Source organism: Pomacea canaliculata, linkage group LG8 (genome assembly GCF_003073045.1).
Source record: "Pomacea canaliculata isolate SZHN2017 linkage group LG8, ASM307304v1, whole genome shotgun sequence".
Lineage (NCBI taxonomy): Eukaryota > Metazoa > Mollusca > Gastropoda > Architaenioglossa > Ampullariidae > Pomacea > Pomacea canaliculata.
In genome coordinates this window covers 15975210-15997156 of record NC_037597.1, presented here as the reverse complement: position 1 = coordinate 15997156, position 21947 = coordinate 15975210, and the positions used below count along the sequence as shown (strand labels likewise).

The following is a 21947-nucleotide window of genomic DNA, read 5'->3' as shown; positions in this document are numbered from 1 at the left end:
TCAGCGTGGAGGGACGAACTGCCAAGGTTTCAAAAACACATGAGAACAGTTTTCATACGGCAGTCGTTCGTCTGATGGCCAGGTAAAGCCAGGTGTGTCACTTGATCAGGCGGATCAGGTTGGGGTGTCATCTTCTGAAGGTAGCAATGACATCTTGAGAAAAGCTTTGGTATGCGACAGCTGAGCACGAGAGCCGGCACCTCGCCACGTGACCATCAGAACCTTATGGTTAACCTTAACCTTATGTTTCCTCCGCACCCACCTACAATCGTCAACTACACAGGTGGTTCGAGTTTCTCGAATGACCTCGGACAATGACCCTGTCCCTGGTGCTTCTACTACACACACCTGTACACACACCTGTCCATCTGGTGTTAATCCAGTGTCGTTTGAGCTCTAACGCGGAAGTCGCATCAGGTGATGTGGAATTATAACCAACAGCTTTTGTCTCTTCTTTTTAACAATCTGAACTTGCGTACAATGTGGGACTGATTGTAAACATTTCTTCGCATACCGTGGCGCTCATCCGCCACACAGCCTGCAGCCTAGACTGAGATGGTGATTGGTCCGTCATCACAATGACACGTACGATGACAATCACGATGACGAGCACGTGATCCTCCTCAGCAGCCTTCTCTAGGTGCCAGACTGAACTCTTGTCCGCCGCTTGTTCACTAGTGCCCACCATGATGTCAGTCATCCACACGACTGGGATGTTGATGATGTTCACTGCAAAATGTAGTCCTGTGACCGCACGAATATAAATCCTTTGCAGGAAATTAGTATTCATCTGCCATGTTACTGTCCCCCCAGCAGATCCCATCGCCACTGAGCGCTGCACAGAAGTGTGTGAAGTAATTCAGTCAGAAAAAAACAAAGTCACGACTCCTGGGGGAAAAAACTACTACTACAACAATTATTAACCATTAACGACAAGTTGTAGTCATCATTAAAGACAATAAATACACCAAGAACTCACACAACGGCTTGTTAGGCGTGTGAGCACCTCTCAGCATCCAAGATGCCAACAATAACAACAAAGCCAGTGTACATCACAGGAAGGCAATAAGCAGGTAGATAAAGCGGAGAATCGTAGTAGAAGACAGATGAAGAGCGAAGATCAAGCGGATACAGTTGGTAGTAACTGAGTTAGACATCCAGAATCACAATAGTATGTAGACCCACCCACTCAGTAAAGCCGACAAAACAAGGACGAAGATCTCAGAGAAGACAGTTATGTTGCTATGAAGTTGTCCTCCATCGTGCATCCAAGAAGGTATTAAGACTAATGTAAACAACTGCTTAAAGTAAACAACTCTTTCATGTTTCCAGCCCGCATGGTGGAGCTGTCGTCTGCTCTGTGCCACACCCCGGGTACCGACAGACGAGGTTGTTGTCTGCTTGGTTGAAGTTAAAGTGCAAACTGTTTTACAGCTCACTTTGATGGAGCTCACACTATCACCATAGCAACCACTGTCACTGAAGATCAACACTGTCACATAATGGAGAAACTTCACGAATAAAAATCTGTCACCACAAGCAACACCCGTCGCATCCACAACATCTGCAATCATCATCATAGATGACAAACCTGTGCAACGAAGACGCCACAGCAAGCGATGACCACTGATCAAAATAAATAAATAAAATAAATATCAAGTCCAATCTGTAAGGGAGGGAAGAGTCAAAATGTTCACTTATCACGAGCCTCGCTTTCTCTTTCGCTCTTACCTTCCCTAAATCCTTAAAAAATATCATTTCACTGGAGGGAGACTGCTATGGGAATTGAACCGGGTAGTGTGTGCTCTAGCCACTAGACTACCCGCTTTCCACTGTCTGTGACTACCGCTGGGTACAAACCTGTCAGTCAGGGGTCGATCACCTCAGGGGCAAGGTCGCGGCAGGCTTATCTCCCGCCATGCACGACCGTTAATCTTCACACCTGAGGCAGCCAAGCAGCAACTTTATATCTTCAAGTTAAGCCGAGTGTTTAGGCCGTATATTTGAACTAGAGGACTTAAACATGTTTCCTTCTTTCTCTCTGCTATATTTTAATCAAAGTCACCATCCTCTTCCTCCTTCCCCCAAATAAAACATTAAATAACATCGTCCTTACCTTGTCGCCCTCTGCTTCTCTAGTCTCTCCTCTTAGGGGCGATAGTTATGAAATGAAAGTAGTTTACCCCTGGGAAAAATGGGGAACATAAGGAAAAGTATCTATTTTCGTACTAACAATGTGATAACCAGATCCCGTGGACACTACTTTTTTTCCCCAGGTCATCTTCACCACCGCTGGTGTAAACAACCGCGAGGTCAGGACACTGCTTTATAACTTCGGAAAAAAAGATGCATGTCCTATCATTCCCCATGTTGCCATACTAAATACTTATCCTCACTTTCTTTTTCTCTGACAGTTATCACAGTCTTTTAGTTATGAAGGTTCCCCAGGGCAGAAGGGGAAAGTTAATGAAAAAAGTCTTGTTTCCGAAGTTATAAAGACCAGACCCATCATGTTTTGTTTTTGTTTTTGTTTTTTTGCCATAAGGCACCTTTGCCACCGCATTTTAATTATAGTTCTATGGGAAGAACATCTGCGAGGTGCAGACTCCACTTTAAAAGTTTGGAAACAAGACGCTTGTCCTTCAGTTTCCAAGTTGCCCCAGGGCAAAGAACTACCGCCCTAGTATGTATCCTGACAGCCGTGAGTATGACTCACTGTCGGCAGTCACTCTCTGACACACGCAATTGTCAGCACCATCACACACAAACACACATACTGACAACACACACACAAGCAGCCCCCACCACTATCCACCCCTATACCCCGCTGTCGCTGTCAAACCTCCGAGACGGGCCGACGAGCAGCGCCGTGGCTCATCTCATCCTCCAGCAACAAGTCAACATCCATCAGTGCCATCGCCACGGTTACCGGCCTCCATTCACTGAATGTCACTTGCAATTTTCTCAACCAACCACTTACTGCATTCCCCCTTCTCTCATACACACGGTAAACATTGGCATCACTCACCCACGTGATTAACACCCTCGCCTCTCCCTACCCTCCAGACGAGGGAGGGTGTTTCTGTCGGCTCGATGCCCCCGCTCCCCCTCCCCCCAACATCTGTCGTCGGTGTAGTACAATGTAGTGACTAGAATCAACCTTTATTAGCAATATCTACTTTCACACAAACAAGATTTGTTTCATCCTGTGCAGGCTCAGGAGATTCTCACAACAGATTCATATTTCCACATCCGGGTATTTCACTTCTGCGTTTTAAGTGTAGGCGGTTTGAAAATATTGAAAATATGAACCCAAGAAAAACAATTCTACAGACTGTAATAAAACGGATGTCACTCAAGATGAGTTCACTTCCTATACACTTGTGAAGCAAACAAAAGTAGTGACAACTGTAGTTGCACCAAACATTAACAATGCGAGCAGAGGAGATACCATCACAATACAGAGATGAAGGAATAAAATGAGGGCAGACAATTAAAGTGGAAAGAAGTTTTAACTAATTTTGCAAGGCTATGCTAGGTTATTGTGGACATCAGAATATTTTTAAAAAGGATTAAACGATGATAGTATTGTACAGGATATTTGAAATGACGGAACAACGCACCTCGTCACAATATAAGTACATAAACTATCATACACAATTTTATTTTTAGGTGGGGGTGCCTGATGTCACAGGTGTATTCCAGGATTCAAACGGAGCGAAAATGTTCAGTCTTATATTGTGGTTTTAAAATTCTGATTTGTTTTAGCAATGTTAAGCTTGAACCCCCGCTCCCCAAAGTCTCTCACCACACATACACAAACACCACTCTCCTTTCTTTGCTCTCACGTCAGGTCGTCAGGTCATCTGACGATGAACAGACAGACGCACACTCAACAAGCTCACACACCCACACACACACTGGTGCACCAGAGAAAACCGACAGCCAGTCCACCAGGGTGCAGCTGACGGCAGGTGAGGGCGCGGCAGGGAGTGGTACCCGTCACGAACACATCCACACGAGCCGGGTGCAGCTGCTCTAGTCGCTGTGACGTAGCTACCCCAGGAGTCAACATCAACAGCAACACCACCATCGCTTGCCTCGCAGTATCACCACCGCCCGACCACGGCCCCCACAATGACGGGGAGGGGAAAGTACCCTGTAACTGCCGGGGTGGATGCCAGACCCCGTCACGCCGACTGTTCAGTGGCACCTGCTTCTCCAAGACCGCGAAACGGTGTCGAGAGGTTATCTACAGAGCCAACAGCATCTTTCTCACGCGCACACACACACGCACACACTTGTGTAGTGACAAAACAAGGAAATGAGCCAGGAGGCCTCTTCCTGCTGGGTGCACGCACAATAGCACTGCCTCACTCGCAGAAGTGGATGGAGAACAATGTAAGCGAGGCTTTGCTTTTAATGGGTCGCTATCAGGCAAGGTCACAACTGACTTCCATCAACCGTCTAGGACATCAACAGCCCCGACAACTCAAGAATAAAGGAAACAAAAAGCATTTAGATTAGATTACAAGGAGGAAAAGATGAAGTCCTTGACACGAAGTGACCTACAGGTCACATTCTTTGCCAAAAGAACACATACACCAAACAAAATATTATAAGAACGACAAAACGAAAGAGACGAGTGTCAACACTGTGAGCCTACTTGTCAGTGTTGCAGATGAATAGGTCGTTTGTGAAAGTTACGGGACAATCGTGCACAATCATCCATTTCAAACAATTATCTCCACTTGTCACTTTGTAAGTTGACCACCAACAGGTCACTGCTAACAACTTCCACGAAGTCAGGTGACACAATCACGTGACCAGATGTCCCAGCGCAGAATTCCGGCAGGAAGATCTCAAGATGACATTCCCTCAGAAATGCGAAAAGTAAGTACATGTCCACCAAAGACCGGCAAAGATGTGTTTTCCTCCTGCTCACCTCTAAGAAGGAGCTGCTCTTCTTTTGCATGTTAGACATTGCTCGATTCTCGACCACCTGAAAGGTGGTCTTCCCTGATGCGAGGGACATGCAGCTGCATTCTGTCCCACAGTGTTGCCAGGCTACTTCCACAAAGGGCCACCAAACTAGGAGCAGGACACAAACCGCTAGGCACAAGACAAAAACAATACCTGCGACTGTAACAAAAACAACAAACTAAATGTTTTGTCGATGTAATAAAGCCTCTTGCCGAACTGTGAAGACCAGAAAGCCTGACACATACTTCCTTGCTCTTCACCTGTGGTGTCATCTTCAGGTGTGTGCAACGGTCGTCAAACACGATACCTGTCAGCGATGTGATTCACCATGTTTCAAAATCGCCTCCCAAACATAAATTCCATCAGTCTACGAGCGGAACTAACCCCAAAACGACTGTAAAAAGGACGGACACACACGAGCGCGCACGACACATGAGATCACACGCGAACTGAAAGAGAAAAAAGAGAAACAACAGTACAGTCAGATGTTCTTCAACTCACAAATGTTTCCACAGTCTGTATTTGTTTACCTCTTTCCCGAAAACCACACACCTGTCATTTCGCAGGTGTCCGCAAGCAAGGAAGCGTTCTGTGATTGCGGAACGAGCAAAAACGCCGTTTGTGTGCGTACACTACAGGTACCTGTCGCAGGCGATCAGTGCATCGTCATCTTTGCACCTGTAACACCTGCCTTAGACATGACAATGACTACCTGGCAAGCAAGCAAGCACCCGAATCCCGTCGTTACGTAGCAACTGTGTACCTTGCAGGTGAGTACCGGCTCACCGTCTTCATGGCAACTCTTAACTCCGTTCTCTCCCTAAGCTCGTGGCCGGGGGAGGCGCGGAAGGCAGGGGGGGAGGGAGGGCAGTTGTTATCGCTGTGTGTCGAGCTGGAGAACAAATCCCGTGTGTTGTGGCGAGCTTATTGTGCAGATCACCTGGCACGTCTCCAGCTTTTTGTTCTTCGTCCGCCGAGCTTTAACGAGCTCAACAGGGCTTTGGGCCCCACTCTCTTGTGCTCCTGTGTTTTCACCTCACCCTCACCAACAACAGGCTGCACGAGACCTCCACGATAAAGCGGAGATGCCGAGGTCGTCGTCTTGCCCACTAAACCCCACCAGCGACAGCGCCCGCCAGCCGTTGTGCATCAGTTATTATATAATATATGTTAGAGTGTTGTACATCGGTGTCCTCCTTGATCATAAAACACTTTTATTACAGTCGTTTAGAGTGGCTGTACATACAGAGAGCAGCATTACTGTCGTATAAAGTGATTTAGTGGGTTGCTATATAAAGCTGTATTAATGTTGTGTGCACTGACTTTGTATGTATATACAACGATATTAATGTTTTATGTATGAAGTAACTGTGAGTATAAACATTACAGGATTACTGGCAGTGTATGAAAGAATTCTGTGTACAAACAGAAGATGTATGAGGGTCATATGAAAGAATTGTTTGTACACACAAACGACCAACCTTTATGTCGCGTACTGTTACAACATCTCACAGGTGGAAGTGTAAGACTTCCAGCATAACCAATAATAACACCTGTGTAAACTGTGGGAGTGGGATGAGGAATACAAGGTAGAAAAACCTGCATCCAGCAACCATTTGAACTTTTTCAACTCTATAAACAATGACAATGTTCCACAACAAATTCGTTGTATAACAGTTGAACTAATATGTCATCTAGCCATCCTGTCACAATCTCATCAACAGCCATGACATCTTAGCCGCGCAACTTGACTCCCTGGTTGGTTTGTTTTGTTTTTTCACACACACCTTTCGACCTGGAGATAAAGGTGTAACGCGCGCTGTTCGTCACTACCTCACCTACCGCGGTCATGACAGAAAGTTGGAGTTAAGGAGAGATGATGACCCCCTGATAAGCCTCCACCTCGGCAGTTCCGTCCAGTGGGGTACCTACCACCAGCTTGCCTGATGTAGATGTGTGAGGAGACCAGACACCATGCCATAGCAAACAGAACTCACAATGACCGACAAACACCTATTCCTCCCACCCCCATTTCAGTAAAGGACAACAAAAACTGTCCACATACACACAAAGCTCACGAGATCTCGCGAGGTCTGCGTGCACTCGTCTTAAGGTGCAAAGAAGGAAACTAACGGTCGCTGCTACCATCCACACTACATACGTACATACACCGCAGCCTGTCAGCTCACTGCCACTACATTGACTACAACCACAACCTGCAGCCACTACCATCATCGCATCCATCATATTTATTGAAAGCGGGGGATGCTGGTGCTCCAAGGCCGATATTTAAGGCAAGAGAGCAAAGGTCATGGCACCTGATGTCTATATACTGCGGTGCATCTATCTCCCGACCCTCTTTCATCTCCGACCTGCGCCAGCCATCAAACCCGAGAAGGAAGTGTGGCTACACGTGACAAACATTTCCACTTTCTTTCATGAGGAGTCCGGACGGAGGAAGGTGGGGGACAGTTTGGGGTGTAAGGCTTCTGCCTCGTCAAAAACGAGTTTATTTGTCTCTTACGTGGCCAGGTAAGGAGCAAATGGAAAGTAAACCGTGGGCTCACCTCGCGTGTTCAGGGGCCGCTCCTGCACCTTCTTCAGCAACCGGCCTACCTGCTGCCCGTCAGACCACGGCGACAGATTACAAAAAAAAAAAAAATCCAGTCTCACTCCCGCTGTCTCGCTGCCCACATTGTAGTCACCGCCGCTCAGCAGACGACAAAACATCATTATCGGCATTAGCCACTGACCTACCTTGACCTGACAAAGTACAGACACTGAAGGAGCATACTAGCGAGTAACCTGCCTTTTGTTCCCCGTAAAGACACGCCTCTCCCCTCCCACACACGGGTAAAGGTGTGAAGAAGCTTCTCCTGTGACGCTGTGTGCAGTTAGTACCCGCAGGACTCACAGTCACAGTGCGGAGGGCCACAGGAAACATCCTCCTGCGCCGGTGGGTTCCGAACGCGACTCCCAACACAAGCATCGTCTGTACTCGCACTGTGTGTGTAATCTCATTATCACCGACCGCGAGGTAGCATGATGACAGGTGTGATAACTGACACAAGCTGTGATAACTCTGATAGTGGGCGGGGCTTGCAATGACGTGTTGGTGACGTCCATCAAAGCGACGCCGCGTGCGGTAATTACATGCGCGTGACTCCTCGTTAATGCGAGGGATGCGTTTCTGAAGACGGCTAGCCATTCAAAATTTGAATAAGATATATAAAAAAAAACAGTCTTAAAGATAACAATGGCCAGATGTTACTAACTTTCACGCTTAATTTGATGTTTTTCACCACTGTCACTAAACCAAGTTTTGTTTGTTTTTCCTCTTTAATGCCGTCTGTCGTTTCGCTGTTCTCACAACGAGCAAACACGCATGTTCTGATGAAAAAAAACTGTCGATCCTGCTTTGAATCCATTAAACGATTAATCTTTAGCTGAATGCCTGTCAGATGTTTTGACACAACGATTCAGGAGGAAGGTAAACACTAACACTAACACACCATTTGGTTCAGTGACAGAACAAAGACCGACCGCCCGACAGACAGGTACACGTGTACACCTCAATGATGACGTGTCGCTAGAAATCGCTTGTGATTTACAAACAGCGAGACGGTACGAATCCCAATACTCGGGAACAGCCAACAAAAACTTACAAAATAAAGGATCCACCTCCTCCGACTGTGGGACAAGGACACCACACATCAACCCTCACCCCACACCTCCAACCCTCCGGTTCAAAGAAGTCCATCATGATACAAGCCGACAGTTGGAGGACACCAGCCGCTCGGCCCGTTGACAGATGTCTCGCTCCACCTGTCTGCTGAGGTTCGAGCAGATGGAATGTTGATGGAAGACCTAAGATTTCGCAGGTGCTTGCTTACCTGTACAGCTTCTCGCCGCTGTCAATGGGGCATTCATCTCCATCTTTGTTGACACCGAAAAGGTCAGACCAGGGCTCACAACCCCTCAGCAAGGTCGTCTGGTAAATAATAAACATTTTCACCCCTCCTCTACCTGGAGTAGGCCTTTCTACCGCTAAAATATTCCTACCTTCGCAGCAGGTGAGATGAACTCTCCTCAGGAGTCTGATATCGCTGCTCCACTGCAACGGCATTAAACCAGAAAGAAAAAGTTTTCAGACAGTTCCGCTTTTTTTTTAAAAAAAAATAATCATTATCCACATACCTGCCTATATTTAGCTCCCTGGCCCCTTCATTTCCTATATTCAGTGCCAAGAAGGGATCAGACAACCTGGAATGACCCAGAATGTAAATAGTAAAATAATGAAGTGGCCACTTAATGCCTCCTGGTCCACACATTGCTGAGATGTTTACAATCAGGACCACACGGGGAGGAGCTGTGTATGTTGTATGTGTTGGAAAGATAAAAAAAATTTTAAAAAAAAAGGATTTAACAACGCCTGGCAAAGGTGCAACTTGGCAGAATGAGAATATTCTGGACAAGCAACTATAAACATCCGCGCGGCTGATACGGTAAGAGCTTGGCACGAGGCTTAACAACAAAGGCTGAGGAGGAAGACCAAATGGTTTGGAGGTTTGCCAAGATGAGCACAGTTACTCATTCGTCCAGCTGTACGAGCGCGTGCAGGCACGCACACAGGTATCCAGGGGCAGGTAATCTAAGGGCACGTAATCACTTACCCCGGGCATAGGGCTTGTAGACTGATATATCTGGATACAGAAGTTGACTGTAGTCTGGGACAATGGGTCAGTCATGAAACTGAGTTTGGTGTACGTCACTTGTGTGACCAGGCTGGCGCACGTCACCGGCAGGAGTTCAAAATGGCGTGACACCCTCGCCTGGGAGTGAGCGCACGTCACCAAAGTCTGTGGCCGCAAATTTAGAGTGATAGTGATTCTGTCAGATGTGGTAAACTGGTGGTGGAGGTAGCATGCATCACGTGTGCATGTCACTGGCGGCAAATACAGCATATGTCACTGGTGTGTATGTTTTTAGACCAGCGCATGTCACTGGGGTGCGTTCGTGTTAACATAATCTCCACAAGCTAGGAGTATGTCTTTAAGTGACATAAGAAAGCCAGATTATACCCGAGGTAACCCACAAACGGAAATCCATAGGTGAGCGTTTATCCTGTTCGCAACGTGTGGAATCATCTCTCTGTACCCAGCGCTCAAAGCTGGGTAGGTCCGCATCTGGCATGTCTGTGATCAGGCACACCAACACACCCCTGGTGTCGTGTAGTCCAGGTCTCTGTGACCTGTCAGCCCGTACTTCATCCTCCAACTCCCTCCACGATCAGGTAACTCGGGCGACCGTGGGACACACATCACAACCTCCAGCGGTAGTTGTGTACACTGACGCCTACCCGACATTCCTTCTTACCACCACACCACGACCTTGCTCACACCATCCACAAAATAATCAGCAAGAACACGATGACCTTTAATCAACTAATGGGTCTGACACCTTCGACGGATGAAAGAGGTTTGTGATGGAAGGTACGAGATAGAGAAAATATTTGCGGGACACCACAAGCCTGCCGGTTCGGTCCCTCCCCCCTCTATTATACCCCCGCCTACATTTAAAAAATTTATCGTGAAGGAGTGCGACATGTTACAAACCTTCTCTCGTTCCCCCAGCTCTGTCCAAACTACTAACTTGACAGCTTCACTCAAGTGTGACTTGAAAAAAAAAGTAACTCCATGTGATGTGTCTTCCCCCTCTTCCCCATCCCCATCCTCTCCACCCAATCACCAGTCAGCTCGGATATCAGTGTTGGCCCAAACAGCGACAGACATGCAGGCACCGGACCTCTCCCTTCCTCCACCTTTTCATCAACGCAGGATAAGCTAGAAAACATCCCCCGTTCATACATAAGACAGCACAGAGAGGACCTAAATTACTTAATTAGTTCGGTCGTGTCGGCGGCGTGATAGCAACTCGCTTTGATGTCTGCCGGGTGGGTTGCGAGGGTGGAAGCTGACTGACGCCAAGACCTTCTGCCAGCCCCTCACCTCAGGAAATCCTCGGGCTGGAAGAACTGTCATGAAGTCGTGACGATAACGAATTTCACAAGTTAAGGGGCCAGGGGTTGAAAAAGAGTGGGGTGGGTGGCAAGTCCCTCTTCTACCCTGCAACTCGCTCCTCGGAGAAAGCTCACACCAACGGTTGTCGCCATCAGTCAGGTGGGCTGTGTTTACCGAGGCTGAATCACGGCCCGTCTGACCAGCACAGGATTCACACACACACCAGGTCAGTGCGCCTCCCTCTCCTCCCGTGCACGAGCAGTAGCAGGCGGCAGCTGTTGCCCCACACAACAGGGAGGATGCGGGGAAAACCCACAACAACCTTGGTCCCACACTACATGCACGCATACTGCACAGTGCACCCGCCTACCCAACAACAATAAAATACTAACTGCATCTGTCGAATATTAACTAACGACTTTTTCAACAACGTTTAAGTGCACCCCCAGCACCAACAAAGCCGCCCCACCTCTGTAACTACATTTGAGGAAAATGAAAGCACAGCTTCCTACAACAAACAATAAAACTACAAAGTTGATTAAAATAGAAAGTCAACAAAATTCGCCCCAACGGACAATATTACCAAATAAATCTATAAAATGGCTGTTATTTTTGTTTACTCACCCCCGCTAATTAAGTGTAAATAAGACTTTTTCCAGACAAAACTGCAAAACTGCTTCCGGTACCTTGGTACTCACATGTTCTTATCAACCGATGGCGTCTTGCGATGATTCGATGTCGACTAGCTCTCCTGAGCAGCAGTCGGACTGTTAGACGACTAAAGAAAGTTTTGTATCCTAAACAGGAGACGAGTCGTTAGCTGACTGACTGACTACCAGCTGACTGCTGACGCGGTGACAAATGACTTCCATTAGCCATCATCGATTGGTCGGTAATCAAGTCGCCTCCCCACAAACTCTCTCCCGCAAGCCTCGGACAACTGATTTATTATCTTCCATGGGTGAGGTGGGTCTGTTTAATCTGTGAGCTGACGAGCCTCGAAATGTCCTTTGTGTAATCTGCCGGTGATAAGGCCTCCAGTTCCTTTCCTCTTTCCTCAGTTACAACTGACGGGTGGCGTAATCACCAGTCACACTCCATCGAACGCACTCTCGTGTAGTCACCTGGACCTCCACCAGCGCCATCATCATCTCGACACCCAGAATCCGCCTCGGGTTTGTGATAAGAATACTTTCTCTCTATCACTTCATACCCATAAACGGACTTTTATTCCGGAAATGAACGTCCATGCAACTTGTAAAACAACCTCTGACCCGACAGCCGACGACTGGGATGCTCTTACCTGCTGAACACCTGGTAATGACCTCCTGACGTAACCCTGGCGACAGGCGACAGAGCGAGCCGCCGTCCACGTCGCGTGTACCTGCAGGAGTGGTCTGCCCTTTCTGTGCCACTTGGCGTGCAACTGGGGAGTGGAGGAGTGGGGAGTAGGGGAGTGGAGGGCTAAATGAGACATCAACCACCAGGTGGGCTGCCAGTCGAAGCTGAACAACATGGGGGGTAGGGACGGACGTTCTAACGCACTGGCATTATTACTTATGATCGGTTAGACCAGGGGTGGGCAAAGTACGGTGAGTATCATCATTAAACCGGCCTCTGCAAAATATATAGTGCACCTGTTTTTTTTTTTTAAATCATTATTCAGCGTGGGCTTATTTGATTGAAATTTAATTAGCGTTAGAAATAGTCCGTAACATCCTGTCACAGAGATAACAAATAACAGATTGTCATGTCTGATGTTAGATAGCATCTGGGGCGGCTGGCTTCAAAGGATAGGCTGGTTTTGGTTTTATTGTGAGCGAAATTCAAGCAGCTTCACTTTATACAATTCGGAAGTGAACGCCATTATGTACTCACTCATATCCTGTCCATTCCATTATCACGAGCTTGTTGTGTTTTATATTTTTACCTGCCCGCCGGACACCTTGGAATTTTTGAGACCGACTCGCAAAGAACAAACTTTGCCCACCCCTGAACTAGTCGAAGCCTTCACCTGATCTCCCCCTCCCCCAACTTTCACACCTCCCCACCCGCCCCCGTCGCTCACCTTGCGCACGCCTGGCCGGCCGTCCAGCCAGCCAACAGGTGGCGATACAAACACAAAGCACGACAGCTCGCGGAGCACGCACTGAGCGCGAGCGGCGGGGGGACCGAGACAAAAGCTTTGTTCTTTCATTTTGACCTGAAAAGCTGGTTTGAGTCCCTCCGCCTTCCCAGCCCCAGTGGGAAGTGACAATGGATGAATGGATGCCAAACCCGTGAAGCATCCTTCTGACCGGCAAAGCCCGAGTCACGTGACTCACGTCTGGTCACCTTTCTAGAGTTCGTTCCACTTTGTGTGTGGAGTTTTCTCTTTTATACAAAGAGAATTGACTTAATACTATCATTTCAAATGGTCATTCTATAAATAGACGATTTAAAGAGAAGAAAGTAGTTGATGTTAATGACAATGTGGGTATTTACAATTTGAACAAGATCGAACCTCATGTTGCTGTCCCTGCAGATGCACAGAGGGTTCGAGCCTCGTTTCTGTGTCACTGCTGCTAGTCACGACACCCAACGGCCACCAATGAAGTGTTGATGCTTACACCTCCTCCTTCCCCAGTTCAACCTCGTCCTGACCTACTCCTCCCACCAGAATTTCTTTTTTTTTTTTTTTAAATAACGGGCTCGTGCTGCGAGAAGTGGGTTGGTCGGTCTGACTGCTGACAGCTTCTGTCCAAAGTTTAATTTAGTTTTCGCAACTTTTAACTGAATGCTTTGTGTTCAAATATGACTACGTCCTAAGCAAGCACGACCTGACATGTTTATTTACTCTGCATCCAAACAACAACTATCTGAAGTTTACGATAACACGTAAAAAACCGCCGCTTGTTATCGCATGTCATCGCCGAGGGTGAGAACAAACGGTGGTCTGGCGGTGGCCTGTACATGGCAGCAGCTCTAGTTGGCACAGTCCCTGGTGTGAGTGAGCAGTCCATCAACCTCAAGCTTATGTTTGGCAGATGTCACATTGTCACAACAAACAAGCGACGCCCGACTGGGAGGACCGCAGGACGAGAGCCAATGACTACGACTACACTGTAGGCCTGTGGACAAGTGTCGACACGAGGAAGACAAATAAAAACATCGTCACGAGGTCGTAAAAATACCCGAGTGAGTGAAGTAATACACAGGGAAATTTTGTTCTGAAGGTGCAGTGGTTGTACCTGGAAGGAAATATTGCACGTTGACAATATTCTCACCTGCAGCTCCTGAATTAGAAGCAGGTGAGTCGTAGACGCTGTCTACATGCCACAGGTAACACAGACTATTCATCAGTTTCAGATTCAGTCAAAAATGTAGTGGTTTCTGATTGGTTTTTTTTATATTATTATCATCACTATGCCACCTCCTTGACAAAACCATCAGCAAGTGATGATTGGTTCAATTTGCTTTCCGGATGTAAAATAAAAGATTTGCGCATGCGCAGTACGGGCTATCTGGAGTGCACACTGAGATATATACACTACGCATGCCAACATTATTTCCCAAACTAACCAAGGTGTCACGTTAAAAGCCACATGTAATCACTAAAAATATAAACATTAGATGTACATTAAACTAGCGACAGCCATGTTACAGAAACTCTCGACACAGCATCGGCCTCTCGCTCCCTCGGTTATGAACGAAGTGTGTGATGGTCGGAGCAATAAAAAGTCATGGCAACGGAGTCAGTCAGGTGTGACTGAATAATCTACTTTGCCCCCGGGAACGGTAAAGTGGTTTCTCAAGGTTGCAGTGCAGACAAAAATGCAAAACAAAAATTATACCTGGGGAAGAGACCTACCCATTCCTACGTCTGTACATCCACAGGATACGCCATCACATATCAGCATATTCCCAGGATACCCCATCGGTAAGTTCACAGGATACCCCGTCAAGTTCATACACTCGCTCACGTCAGCGTGTTCAGAGGACAGCCAATCCAACAACTATGTGGAGCTATGTCAAAGTTATTTTACCCTCGCTGACCACGTGACTGTCAAAAAAAAAAACACACACACATTTTACTTGTTTGCAAACAATCATTTCTTCGCTATAATTATCCCATTCGTCACTGGTGATATTTTCTATCCACCGACCCAGCAAACGTCTGCGTGTATCCCGCGATCGCGAGGTGGAAGGTCAGGGGTCAGACAAGAAGTCACATACCAGGCGACTCACAAATCTCGAGGCATTTGTCGTGTCTACGTAACGCGGCCTTTGTCACAAACGGATGTTCGTCCCCCGGTAGACATGAAAGGTTGTCCCCCTCGCACCACAGCTGTGCCCTCGGCGCCTGCAGCCATGCGCTTTGTTTACCGAGCCCACTCCTCGCGTCCCCCCCCCGGGGCCCACACGAACAATGGAGGGCCCGCGAGGCGATGGTGCACGACACGGAACACTAATGGCTTTCTTCTAAACTATGCTAAAACACTTAGACAAAAAAAAAAAAAGTTTTAGATGGAAGTTTACGGCTTTATACCTGTCACATCTTGAGTTCGTTAGGCACGAATACCTGAGCCTGAGATTGAAAACTCGGGCACACTCGGGGTTTGTTGTTGCCCACCACGTCACCCATAAAGACTGAGCAGCATTCCATGGCACGTGCAGTCACCTGCTGTGTCACACACCCGCCTTCAGTCTGTCTCCCTGAACAGACAGAAGGGTTAAATGAAAGTGGAGTGAAGATAGAAAACATTTTGTTCGAGTGTCAAGACTATTGTGCTCTCAGGACATCCGGGCAAGCTGACGGAAACTCTACAAGATGGCAGACGTCTTCTCTCACCAGAGAATGGAGATGATCGTGTCAAGGCCCACGTATTCTATAATGGCTGAATGTCTTGAGTCAAACTGAACAATGTCTATCCCCATCCTTCACCGAATAAACAGAAACTCTCGGCAGATAGACAATCGTAGACAGGGAAGCCAACAACAAAACCAACATCCGAGAGAAGGGCCTGAGGTTAAAGGATGTCTGCTTATGTATGGCCAAGCATCCTTTCAAGACAGCTGAACATCTCGGTACTAAAAACATCGGCTTGTCTCGAGTCACAACAGACTAAAACATTCTCCTTCTGGTACAGAAGAGCAAAGGACTGTTGGGTGTCAAGATGCTCACTGCTTTCTTCAAACACCAAGTCAGGTCCGGTAACAGCAGGGGAAGGCCCGTTAGACTCTTGGCGGTTTCCTCAAACAACAGGTCAATCTTTTACAGAAGGGAACCGTTTGTCAAGAGGCCAAGGGACCAAAGATCCACACCCCATGCAGCTCGCCTCGTTCTGCTGAGTGTATTTGAGGAGAAAGTGCGACTAGTGGTGGCACGAGCGAAGTCAAATTTGACCAGCCCTCTCAGTCCTCATGATTTAGGCTCGACAGGCACAGCTCTCCACGTGAGCAGGGGATCACAGCACGCGGACTTTGCTGTCTAAATGTCAGCTTTGCTTGCGTCTACCTTCTACAATAGCTAACTTCAACATCTTGAAAATTAAATTTTAAAAATGTGTTGATTATCTCCATTCACTCCCAGAAAAAAATCTGCTGACTTGTGGTTTTATTAGACCACTGAGACGGGTCTTAGAAAGACCAAGACCAGCCAATGAGAGATGGCAGTGAGTTGTGTTCACTAACATCAGCAAATGTCCCGAGCAGAACAAATTTCAATGGATGGTGCTCCTGCGACTAAGCCAACCCAGTGAACGAACATTACAGGTGGCTCAGTAATTAAGCATCTGCCATTCTTTTTCAACTCTTGGGCGCTGCAAGTAAACAAAGACTCCGAAGCCGTCAACAGGCTGCAGGTGTGAATCGTTGTCAGGGTGACAGGTAGTGGGGATGGTGTGGTGCCAGCCACGGGAAAGTGTGTGGAGCTTGGCTTCTTCCGGTGCCAAAAACAACCAGCATCGGTTGTCTTCTCCTGGGGATGTCTCACGATTTGAAGAGCTTGTGACATCCACAGGTATCATGATCAACCATGATCGCGCCGAACACAGGTGCTGGGAGACGTGCAGTACCCGGGTGAGATGGACAGGTGCAACATAGGACTCCCTCACCCGTCACGCGTGGCTTAACCAATGGGTGTCTTTCCTGACAATATTATCTGGTGCAAAAGAAGAAACACTGGAACGAACTTCCCTCGCAGACTGACTCCCGGCTTGCATTCCATTTCCAAGGGGAGGTCAGCACCTGCACCTATTGTATTTTCCACGTGTCCCAGCAGACATCCCAGAATGTTACACTTGCTTTCTCTCCAAACAATCCACCCGACCCCACCATCAGGACCTTGATTAATCTTTTGTTCCTTTGTGAACAGACTCTGTTGACCAGTGCTTAAGACAACAGACACCAGAAAATCCATTCAATTATTTTCTACTGAGGAGGCCACATACCATAAGCTTACACTTTCTGTGGCAGCCCCTCCCCCACTGTTCCATTATCAAATAAAACTGTGTGTTGAGAAAAAACATTGAGAGGTACCGAGAAATCCCCTGCGTGATTACTTTAGTATATTTGGTTAACAACAAAAAAAAAAGTACGCATTTATTTTGCAAATATGAAAAGAACTTCTGCCAACGATGATGGAGCCACGGGGTTTTTTTTTTCTTAAAAGTATATTTTTTAATTATAAAAGTTCTTTAAGCCCACAAATGCGATAGACTGGTAGTAAATACCACAACATTTACTAAAGTCAGACATAATGACCTCTCAAGCCACGAACACCTCGTGCCGAGGAGCAAGAGAGTAAGGCGCGTGCATACACTCACGTGTGCGAGACTCTCCCCCCTCCACACACTGTCACCTCCCCCTTTTCCCATCCCCAGGTAAGCGAAGCACCACTTGCAGGTTCAGACGGGCTTGGCAGGGACGGCGATAAGGCAGACGGTGGTGAGGTGGGGGAGGATGATGCTGTGTTTTTTAACCTCCACAACTATGCACTTCTCTAGTCTCTGTCAGATTACAATCGCGCGGCCAACGCAGATGTTCTGAGAGATGTTCGCCGCGAGCGGAGCGCGAGCTCGTCGGTGGGCGGCCAGTGTTCTGCCAGACAAAACCACAGACACCGCAGTTCACCTGTACGCTTTAAAAAAAAAAATAAAAAAAAAAAAACTAGAGAGACGGGGATGCTGATTAATGTGGTAGTTGGGTTTTAAGACTTCTCTGTGATGCGTTGACAAGAATCTTCAAGATGCTCTCTCTACGCGGGTCTCTGGCTTCATGCTTGCCGCTAGTTGGGGTTGGGTGAGGGTGATGAGGAGGGGTGAGGGTGATGGGGTGAAGGTGATGGGGGTGGAGTGAGGATGATAGGGGTGGGAGACCAGACAAGGCCGGTAAATTAAAACAGCGGCACGCTCAAGCTGCGGGGCAGGTGATAGGGGGTGGGAGAGAGGAGGAGAAGGGGAGGTTTGAATGTAGTCTTTTCAAACCCACCTACCCAGCCACACCATCCAGAAGATCGTTGCCGCCTTTCTTCTAGAGTGCTCATCCTTCAACGTCAACGCTTCGGACCACAATCGTATTCCCCTTCCCCTTACACTCCTTTCCCCCTACCTAGTCTCGGGTTCTTTTTTTAAGCACTGCAAAGATCGGCACTTGTGCTCAGGAAAAAAATGAGACTTCGTTCCAACAACAGCCCCCTCTCCTCACCACCACACCTCTTTGGATTTTCGGAACCAAAGAGCATACAAATTTATTCTTTTTCAGCACACGAATGAACATTTGATAACATTTTTTTTAAAGCTCATCCCTGAATGGGCTGTTCGATGACATTCCATGTCTTTCTTCCACAAGGCGGTCTATACTGCTGGCCATAAAAACCAGTGTGTTACGTCACAGGGAGGGAGCGGTCCTCCGGCTTCCAAACTACTTACCTGAATTTTTACAATAAGACAAACCGCTACAGTGAACTAACCCCTGAAAACATTCACTAAGACAAAATTGCACAAAAAAGCAGGGGCAACATGTAAAGAATCTGAACCATACAGCAAAAGAGATGACAAGAGTAACAAGAGGTGCTGCATGTTGTGCTACACGTGAACCACTGGCAATTTGGTAAAATATAAACTACTTGTAATTTGACATGGTAAACAATAAACCACCGGCAATTTGGCATGATAAAATATGAAGCGCTTTCAATTTGATTGGCATGATAAAACATAAACCCTGAAATTTTGAGTGACATGGCACAATTTGAACCACTGGCAATTTGACATGATAAAATATGAACCGCCTGGGACACGAATGAACGTGAACCACACGGAACGTAACTGTTCACACGCTGAGTATAAACCAGTGTCACGTGACTCGCTGTACACCCCGAGCACCCAGGAACGACTATTACTGTAAGTATGATTGTGTCTTTGTTCAAGCGAAATCGAGCTGAGTTCATATTCTGTCTGAAGGACTCACCTCTTTATTTTCTTTGCCTGGTTCACGGTGCAGGCGGACGAGCGAACACACTGACGCGTGGGTAGACACACACACATTCCCAGATACAGCAATAAACGAAAATAACGTATTTGATAATGACGACTTAGTTGAATTAGTTGATTATGAGTGACTGAGTGACTGAGTGAGTGAAAGAAAGCATGTAGAGAGAGAGGGGAGGATATAGCCGTGGAGGAAAATGGTGACGAGAATATATTGATATCCAACACCACTGCAAGCAGAGAGCATTGACGGCACGATCCACGGACCGCCACACCTGCCAAGGTAAAAATTCAAGTGGTTCACTGGTTCAAATTACATATCCTTGTCAATCAGCGGAGACCTATAAGCAGCGAACTCATTGTCAGCTGGCAGCGATTTCACGCCTCGTCCGCCATGTGAATGTATGCACGCACCTCGTGCTACCAACACCTGGTGTTATGGTGGTGGTCGTCGTCGTAGTCAGGCTAGCGGCCAAAACCATTATTTTTTTGTGATCTGTCACTTCGAAACTCGAGAGAACGAGGGACCGGAACGATACACGATGTGGTGTTAGAGATGTGTAGGGGACTGGGGAGAAGAAGACCTACAGTAGCCCACACATACTCACCACCTGGAATTGCTGCAGCTGACTATCTGTCGTCTTCATCGTGCTTGTCGTCTGCATTGTGAAGGTATAGGCGAGCATCCCAAGGTGACACAGACAACCGCTGACGTCCGCCAGGTGAGTGCTGCAGTCCGTTAGCTCACACTTCGTGCCGGCGGGCGCCTAGTCACAGCCTCGTCGTCAGTCAGCTAAGCCGCATCATCCGTGTCTCATCGTAACCCTCGTCAAACGACTTGTGGCGGCCGTCCGAGAGGATTAGTGCACTACCAGCTGCTCGTGCGCGCCGCCCTGACACCTCGCGGTGGCTTGCCTCCCTTGCTGACCGTAGTGGTGGCTTCCTCCTCCTCCTCCTGCCCCCCTCCTCTCTGTGACGTTTGACCGCCGCGACACCAGAAGTACTGGCTTCCTGCCGGGAGGAACACAATGGCATCCAGCGGGTCCCTCAATTAACCACGCGCCGACTGGACCGCACTCTCAGATTTCTGTCCTCCACCCTCCCAAAGCACTCCACAACAATAACCGAGTGCGTCTAACAACAACAGAGAAACAATAACAAACACCAGCTCTCCCCTCAACCCCGATTCCGAAAACTTATCTACACACAACTTTGCCCCACGTGATCAATCCTTTCTACCGGAAGACGACGTGGAACAAGTTCCTCACTTCCTGACCGGCCTCGTCTCTGTTATAAAACTGTATCCGCGATTCTGAGTCTCGATTCAAGGGAGTGGACGTACGATGTCGACACGAACTCGTGCACGTGCAAACTGTGTTGGTGACGACAGAAGAAGCAGTAGAGGACCCGATGACGACCTCCGCCACTTGAAGCCGCGTCTTGCGTCTGATGACGGCAGTTGGTGGTGGTGGCTGTGCTGGCGGGGAGGGTGGTGATGGTGTCTAAGAGCGTTCTCCAAGACTCTGCCGCGCGACACTTTCACGCCGCGTCCTCTGCTCACGTGCACTCTGACCTCTCGCCACTGGCGCGTGCGTGTCGTAATCGAGTCGCACGCCATGTCCGCGCGTGGGCAGACCACGTGACAGGAGGGCCAAAGGACGTGACGTCACACAGGCTGGGGATATATATATATGTGCGCAAAATCATATCACTACGAAATTGCCCAATCATACAACCTCCCGCACTTTATTTGAGAGTTAAAATTCCTTGGAATCCTCGGAAGCGAAGGTCCCTCCATCCCACGCCAGGCAAATGCTAATCAGGGACTGGGGGGCATCCCCACCACCGCTGTCGAAGTGAAGGAGTCGTCGTAGTGCTTGTGGGCGCAGCACTGGTGTTTGAATAAAACAGGAGTAGCCAACAACAATGCAACTCTCGCTGTTTACCCAGCGCACCTACAAACCTCTCGTCTACCGCTCTCCTTTTTTTTTTTTGCAGTTTGTATAAGCAGGTCGACTCTAAAGCGACGTTTGCCTTTCCCCAAAGAAATTAAACTGGGTGGATAACTGGGTAGGTACGCGAGATTATTATTGATTCAACATCCCCTCGTCGTGCACGTTGACAGCGACTGGGTTGGGCTGAACCATTCAGGCTGACATTGAAGGTCTTTCGTCTAGGTCAGACATTTGTACATAAACAAATACATAAAGTGCTTCCCTCCCCCTTTTTATAAGCTTTAACTCGGGTAGGCCCGGCATTTTGATAGCTCGCGACACTGGTGTGCACTAGCAGGCTGAGTCGGGCGCTGTAATCAGGATTTTGAAATCACTGTCATTTGTCATGCTTCAACTGAATCGTCCATATCCAATTTTTTTTCTTTTTAAACTGTAGCTCGGAATTTGTGTGTCCTTACATGTCTACCCACGACTAATTCGACATCAACTGTAATCTTGTAACAAAGCTAGCAACTGTCAGT

The 21947-nt window shown here is 47.8% G+C and overlaps 1 protein-coding gene across 1 annotated transcript in view; it reads right to left on the bottom strand.

The window, feature by feature from the left end:
* Window positions 1-21687, bottom strand: part of LOC112570384 — a 38650-nt gene extending 16963 nt beyond the window's left edge. Inside the window, 1 exon segment of the mRNA XM_025248802.1 lies at window positions 20080-21687. Coding sequence (XP_025104587.1) covers window positions 20080-20118 — 39 coding nt within the window. The 5' untranslated portion in view covers window positions 20119-21687.
* Between the last annotated feature and the right edge of the window lie 260 nt (window positions 21688-21947).